Source organism: Stylophora pistillata, chromosome 13, assembly GCF_964205215.1.
Source record: "Stylophora pistillata chromosome 13, jaStyPist1.2, whole genome shotgun sequence".
Taxonomy (NCBI): Eukaryota; Metazoa; Cnidaria; class Anthozoa; order Scleractinia; family Pocilloporidae; genus Stylophora; species Stylophora pistillata.
The window spans coordinates 11,414,383-11,422,321 of NC_142531.1; the positions used below are offsets into that span (position 1 = coordinate 11,414,383).

The 7,939-nt window shown below is 38.3% G+C and overlaps 1 protein-coding gene across 2 annotated transcripts; it reads right to left on the bottom strand.

Annotated features, from left to right (window-relative positions):
- Positions 1–512: 512 nt before the first annotated feature.
- On the bottom strand, positions 513–7,280 carry LOC111322080 (uncharacterized). 2 transcript variants are annotated; one of them, XM_022925120.2, is made up of 3 exons: positions 7,145–7,280; positions 4,794–4,864; positions 513–4,422 (listed from the first exon to the last, which is right to left on the bottom strand). In XM_022925120.2, exon 3 carries the CDS (start codon positions 4,409–4,411, stop codon positions 2,363–2,365), a length of 2,049 nt encoding a protein of 682 aa, XP_022780855.1. In that variant the 5' UTR covers positions 4,412–4,422; positions 4,794–4,864; positions 7,145–7,280; the 3' UTR covers positions 513–2,362. The 2 variants fall into 2 exon arrangements, with proteins under 2 accessions (XP_022780855.1, XP_022780856.1); XM_022925121.2 differs by lacking the exon at positions 4,794–4,864 and having other exon boundaries at positions 7,145–7,243.
- Positions 7,281–7,939: the final 659 nt, after the last annotated feature.

The window sequence follows — 7,939 nt, forward strand, 5'->3', positions numbered from 1 at the left end:
TATAAAACAAGACTTGAAACAGAAAGTAATTTAATTATTCTTTTGTAGAGTTTCAGCAGGAATTTTGATGCATTTGCGCTTGAAGAGTTTGAAGATTAAATGGGCCACGGCAGAGTTAGTAGAGGGGACTGGAGTCCCTCTACTAACTCTGGCCACGGTAAAAGCAGCTTTTCCTTTGTTATTGTTGTGATAAACTGACGGATTACAAAAAGCCAAACGCATAGGTGAACAATTACCCCTTAATATTGGCACAAAATTTCAGCATCAAAATTATATTTTGCCTTTAAAAAACTAAGCAGCAATGGCAACGTTCATAAAATGCCAATATGGTGGTCGGGTTTCAAAACGTTTAAGAAGAGGTGCTGCGACATGCATATGAAAAAACACTACAGAAAATCAAAGTTTGCTTTTAACAATTCAAACTAAAAACCTCAAAACGGCAATGCGAAGTCTTGGCTCAAATCCAGGAAAAAGAGTGATGAACTTGTCACCAATCAAACACATGCAAACTTAAAAAAAAAAAAATTAGGCCCAATTTTAATAATGCACAAACAGATCAGATAGGTCTGAGAAAGAGTACGAGTTCTGATTATTTTTCTGGAAAAATAAAATAGAAAAACATTTGGTAGATTCAAAAAACAAAACAAACTTATAAAAAACCTCAATTCATTTCTCAAGACATGTGCGTATTCACTCTTTGACTTTCTATGAGTGAATTATTTCTCCTTACAATATCACTCCTAAATCCCATATTAAGGTCACTAGAAGAAAGGAAATGATCACCAACTAAACAAGCTCTTGATATTTCTTTTTTTAAAAAAAAAAAACTCTCCTTGACAGCACCTTAAGAAATATGTCGAGAACAGTATGGAGAGTAAGCATTCTGATACTTCGGTGCAAAATGTAATGAGAAAGAAACAACTGAGAAATTGACAGCCAGTCAGTACCGTGTTCTCGAGGAGAAATGTCTCTCCTTGGGGTGGGGGGAGGGTACAGCCACACGTAAGCTACCACTTTTACAGTCTAAGAGAACATAAGCCTATGTTCTTTCAATTCTAAGTACTGTAAATACTACAATTCATAGTCAACATAGCTAGCTCGTAATAGGGAGCTTAAGCAACCACGACGACGAAAGGAGGACGACGACCGGAAGTAGCAAGAACGTCACTGCGCAAGCGTGAACCAAGAATTCCGTCGTCGTCTTGTCGTGGACGACTTGAGAAGGACCTGTTTCACGTCGTCGTGAACTTTCGAACTTCAAAGCAGTTTTTCTCATCAAGAGGTGCGGGTTTATTGTCAGTTTTTAGACAGTCTATGGCCGGTTGGAGTTTGTATTCGCTTCTTCGTTTGATTTAAACCACCCTGTTCAGTTTTCTAAACAAATAAAATTCGAAAACCCACCAACTCATATTCCTCCTCCGCACAACAGATGTCAAGTCAAGCGGTGAAAGCGACCACGTAAGGTTTAAATTTATTTAAGTATATTTTAAGAAAGAGTGCTGTTTATCATTTTTATTGAATGAAAAGTTTTAAATGGCAGTGTAATACACCTCTGCGTTCGGTCAAAAGCTGTGTATGGAACTGCCGGATTATTGCTACTTAAAAATTTTGCGTGTTGCTGACTTGCTGTTCTTCAATGGAGACGCTTTAAACAACAAAGAATTCTTCAGATCGGCGTGTTAACAAGAGCTTGAATACCTGTCAGGTTTTCCGAATTTATTTTCAAAATGTTTGATATAGATTTACAGCCATAAAAATTATTCCGACAAAATCACACGGGAAAAAATAGTATTCTTGGGTAAAGCGCGACGACTGCTCTCTGTGCCGATCGCTAGCTAGCATTGATTAAATTGACAGACTTACTTCGTTTGGTACGTTTGGTACTTCGTTTTGACTTACTTCTTATCAGGCTAAAGCATGTTGAAAATCAGACAAACCTTGTGCAAAATAAGTTTGTTTATATCAGCAACAATTAGAACTGAATTTAAATCTTAAATAACTAGCGTAAAATTTAATATTTTAAACTTTTGCGATGCGTAAATTATTGTAAATAAAGCTAAAGCTTAACTGTTGATGTTCAAGAATTGAACAACCTACTCTCGAACTTTCGATATATATGCGGAAATTTGATCCATGAGTGAGAAGAAGAAGGTTTTGGACGTCTATGAACGATGTCATTTCTTAAACTGACAAATAAATAAGATTTCAGACGTCGTTGTCCTTGAGCAACTTCACTGCTTAAGTTTCATTTTCCCGCTAAAAACGACGTCCTCGTTCCAGACCCTCCGCGATTACTTGACGTCGTCTTCGTCCCTTTCGTCATGATTGCTTAAGCTCCCTAATACCTCTACGGGCAATGTTACTAAGAGTCAATAGTTTCAAAACACTCCCTTTTAACTTTTGGCTCCTCACAAGGGGAACAAATGTCATTTAAAGCTTCGCTGTATTCGGTAAATTTGCGTTTTAGAGAAACACACTCTTTGTTGGCCTTTTCACGTTCTGCTTTTAAACTTGCAACGACTTGAGCTTCTTCCTCGACCTTACACTGAACTACAAGCGACTGCTTTTCAAAATGGTTGAAACTTTCCTCTATACCTTTAAGCTCTGCTAACAATTCTTCCCTTCTGCGCTTCATGCGTTCGTTTTGAGTACTTAGACGTTCCATTTCTACTTTCAGTTGCTGAAGATTGTTGGTGGCCGCCATCTCCGTGGCCTGTTTTTCTACCAGTGATCGCTGCGCTTCGCGCAAAGCCACATGGGTCCGCTCTTTTTTATCTTGAAGTCTGGCCACCAACATGCTCGCAACATCACTCTCTTGACGAATAACTTTTGCAAGAGCACTGGACACGTTATTCTCATGAAATAATGGGCAGTCACCAAGTGCGTCACATGCGCTCTCCTCTTTAGCGTTTCGCCCTGTCAAAGCCTGCACGTCCTCTCTTTCTTGCACTGGTAACCCATGTTCAGAAAATAGAACATCTCCAGAGCATGAATTTGAATTAGAAGGAAAATCCATTACGACAATGTTTTCATCGCAATTTGTGACGGATGGGACAGTACAATTGTTGAGTTCTTTCACAAAGCATGCATCACCTTGGTCTTGTACGCTCATTCTTATAAGATCTTCGTCGACAACTACGGTAACGCCGCGTTCATCTTCATTCCCGTTGTGTTGAGATGCACTCTCCGAATCAGAGTTGACTGTCGACTGACTGTCGCAAGCAGCAGTGTTTTCAGTGCTCGTTGTAAGGCTCTGTGTCGAAGGAACTGAAAGACTGTCAAGAACTGACGGTGACTGAGCTCCCTCGTCCTGTGAGGAACTATCCTCCGAAGCAGATCTCTGCAGATCTATAGAGGACGAACAATAAAACCCTTTTCTTTGAAAAAGGCTACTTAAACGCAAAGGATACGCCCTGGAAGAATCTTGGGCCGTGATTCCAGAATTATTAGTGCTGAGAGTGACTTGACCGTTACGCGAAAACTGGTGTTCGCAGAGGTAAGCATCGTCGTCATCATCTTGAGTATAAAGCTGATATAAATCCGGATGATTCCGCGCCAAGTCATCTATTCCAACACCTTCAGAATCAAGTTCTTTTTGTACGAGGTTTGCCTGGCGATCGCGAGCAATATCAAGCGGGGTCATGTGTTCGTGGTTCTTTTTAAACCTGTCCACAATCTCTTTATGATCGAACAGGATATACCTGACCGCTAGGAAGGAGTAATTGTTCCGTGCAAGTATGTGAAGAACGGTTTCACCTCTGTCGTTCTGTGAATTGATGGCTTTGTGCAGCGAATCTGAGGGAAGTTTCTTTGTAGTTTGTAGCTCATTTACGCATTGGAGCAAGATTTTCATACAATTGTCGTAGTAATCTAATTCCCTACCAGCAGATTCTTGTTCGCTTATACAGAGAGCACACATATGAAAAACCGTATTTCCCTGAACTTTGTCTTTCAAAAACAAGCCACTAGGGTCTTGCTCAGTTAGTTTGTGAACAATCACACGAAACTTGTTGCAAATGAATCTGACAGACCGCGGCTTTGCATCGCGACTTCTCACTTTATGAAGTAGCCTTAGAGCTCGATGCAAACCCGTTTCGCCTGTTCGTTCGACTGTCACAAATGCCTTGAATTTCAGCTTCGTGAGAAGCCAGTTCAAAGCTTGAGTTCTACCCAACACGCATGCCCAGTGTACTAGCGGGAAGCGGAACTCTGGAAGAGCATCCGGGACGTTACAATGGGCATTCCATCCATTTTGAAGATGAGAGTACAGGGCAACTTTTAAAGATGACAAGTCCGACGGCTTTTTGTGATCTTCATTGCCACACAACGCAAGAATCATCTCGTTGTGACGTAATGAACACTCTTCGGGACAGAAGACAGTATGTTCCAATTTTCCATTGTTTCCAGTCATTTTCAAGTGACCTACAATGAAACAATTTCATAACCTTTAGATTTGAACTTAGCAGAAAGTTAGGATTAGAAGAAAAACTGGTAGACAAACACCTACTAACGACTCTGTCATCACTAGGAGGACAGTTCACTTGTGAATTTTTGAGAGTGAAATGGGTGACTCTGGTAACCATACCAAAACAAGGGTACTTCTCATTTCCTTCAACCCTTTAACTCCAATGAGTAACCAAGACAGAATTTCTCTTTACATTATTAATACAATATTGAGCAGACAAGTTATGAGAATATAAAAAAATATCGATTTGGGAATTATTAGTTGATCAGTGCCAAATTCTCTGAAGTAACATCATAGGAATTGTATGGCAGACTGCAAAGAGAATTACCAATGAGATCTCGGAAATGAAAGAATTCACCACTCCAGCTTTTCCTTCTGCACCCCACTATCAGATTGTCACTGCAATAAGTTAAGTATAACTTTATTTAAACACGAAACAGTTGATGAGCAAAAAGATGCTCGTTACAAAAATGTACGTGTATACTAACTAATATAGTTAGTATACTCATAACCGCAGTTCACACATATGTTTCATATGTTTGTTGTTGTCTAACTAATATAATTAGAAACTATAATATGATAAATGAATAAATAATTTGAGAAAATATATATAAAAAAAACAATTAAAACAATTAAAACAGAACAAAACAAGTGATTAATTCTCGAACTCTTTGACCACTACAAGTGACTAGCACCTAGTTTGCCCTTACAATATGACCCCTGAATCATGCATTAAGGTCACAAGAATAATGGAAGTGATCACCAATTAAATGAGCTCTTAATGGTTAAACAAATTCTCCTTGTCAGCACCTTAGGAAATGTATAGAGAACAGTATGGAGAAAATACATACGGATGTTGGGGTGTAAAGGGTTAATACCTTCAAATAGGTGACCATTAACTTAGCCCCTCTTAGATTTAACTGATGTTCTAGTACATTAATGCTATTGTAAAGCTTTCACAGAAATAAAAACAGCAATGATGAAAGGTTTATTAATCTAGGAAATACTTTTTAAAAAAACTTTTCAAAAAACCTTTTCAAACCGGCAGTCTAAATCCCACAGGAATCAATGAATGCTTTTCATTCCACTAATTTATTCTTGTTTTACTCGTTGCCATGTTCCCACCAATAACGTAGCTCCATTTTCTGCCTTTAAAAGCACACACAACCCACAATTCCTCTATTCGCTCTGACGAAGGGCTAACGCTCGAAACGTCAGCTTTTGTAATCGTTATGGTGGCCAATTTACCATTTCAACTTTGTTGATATATCCAGATTATTTTGTTATATTAACACTTGGATCAATGATTACCTTTTTAAGTTAACCATTTCTTATTTTCCGAAGGCAAGGAAGTTAATCAAAGGTAATTTCATTTGAAAGTCAATAGTGAAAGTCTTTTTTTGTTTGTGGCCCAACATTGGAATGTATGTGGAAGGTCCCCCATTAACTTGATAAAGATAATCGCAGTTAGTTTGGAAGTATAGAGACTGATAAATTCTAAGTTTGAACAGGCACCAATCCCATGAATTTCTGGAGAATATATTTACCTTCATATAATATATCTTATTAACCAAGCACAAGGGCCGTACTGGGAGAATATCGGCCCGAGGTCTTGACAGTACGGACCAAGCGCAGCGAAGTCTGTACAAAAAAGACCGAGGGCCGATATTCTTCCAGTACGGTCCCAAGCAAGCTTCATTAATAAGAGATTTATTATACAACTGAAGTTCAAAGAGACACAGGTGCGGTATCATTCAGGACCATTCAGGACAGTGCCCTCTGACTGCCCGAGTTGTGTAATAAATTAATATATTTGGCTTCTGATATTTATGGTTTAAGGCAGAATAATTTGATTTCCAGTGACTCACAAAAACCTACCATAAAGATTTTCTTGCTACTCTTGTGTTACTTAAGAACATGAAGACATTTCATAATCTTGAAAGTCAAGTTCATATGCTAAAAGTAATTTCTCTTTTCAAGTTGAACTATTCATTCACAAGAAATAGATATTGATTCATCATGTGATTCTTCACAAAGTAACTCTACAGTTCTACAGAGACAGTATTAAAAGTTATCATCTGATGAACTACCTGGGCCTACTTACACAATCCTATAGAAAACCACAATGAACGCCGACATATGATAGAGTGATGTGAGTAAGTCTGGAAAAAGCAATCCAGCCCTGCTCATCAAATGTGTTTTAAGGTTGTCTTTAATTGAAAAATCCCAGGAGCATTTACAAAATTATCAGAACATTACATGTCCACCTGAGGGAACAAATCTGTGGTGTCATATCAATAAAACCTTTCATTAGTGACCGAAGCGAACGAGTGCTAATCATTATCTGCAATTGGAGATACAATTCGTGACCAAGCGCAATAATCAATGTAGTATCCCTACGTAACAGAAATTTTTCAGAAGCTTAAAGATTGAATCAAATAGTACAGGAGCCGTTCTCTTCAATTCTAGTATGACTGAGTATTTAAAATACAGTGCAATCAGTAGAATTCAAAATTGTATGGAATGAAAGCTAAAAGAATCGTATCTTTGTAATGTTTAGTGTAATTTTGAATTAGGTGCTGTGCGTATATGTTCGTAATAGACTATTGTGCGATTTTCCCAATAAATACAAAAATAACTCATGGCTCCAATGGTCAAGCAGTAATACACTGCCCTTACCTTCACATACGAAGTTGTTGGCGATCGTTTCTTCTTTGATCGGACGCCATATTTATATCCTGGTTCTCTTAATCGCGAAGGGTCTGGGTTTCAATTCGAAAAGGACCACGTTTCTCATGGTCAGCGTTATTGAGAAATTCTAAAGATATATCAAGTGAAAAAGCATATACTGTAACTCTACAGGAGGATCACAAAGAAACGGGCGCCTGAAGTACAAGATCTCATTTCATTGAGATTTTCATATCAAGAAGCTTTTGAATATTCTATTATTCAGTACTATAACCGTAGCTGACTCACATTTCTTCATTTCTGTATAATTTGGCTTCCAAGTCGTCTTGTTCATAGGGCGAGTTTTCTTCTGTTCTATCTAGAGTGGCAAGAGAAACCTGTTTCTATACTCAGGGGGGCATTGGGGTCTTTTTATAGTAACCGAAAACTGCAGAAAAATCATTCGAAACCGCAAAACGCTAAAAGATTCGATCAAAACCGAAAACCGCATCTAACAACCGTACAGGGGTGACGAGTTGGGCATAGAAAAGAAACCGGAACCTGAATAGGAAGAACCGGAAATCATATCGGATATCCCGAATCCGAAAAACCCGACAGTAGTTTTTCTTGAAAACCGAAAGCCAAATGCTGAAAGACGAAAAATCCGCAAACCGCAAAAAACACCAAAACCGAAAACCGAAGTTTTTTGGCACAGATACCGAAAACCGATCTAAAAAAAATAACCAAAACCGTAAAACTGAAATTCCAATACCCCCTCTATATTCACTTATTGTTTATCCTTTCATA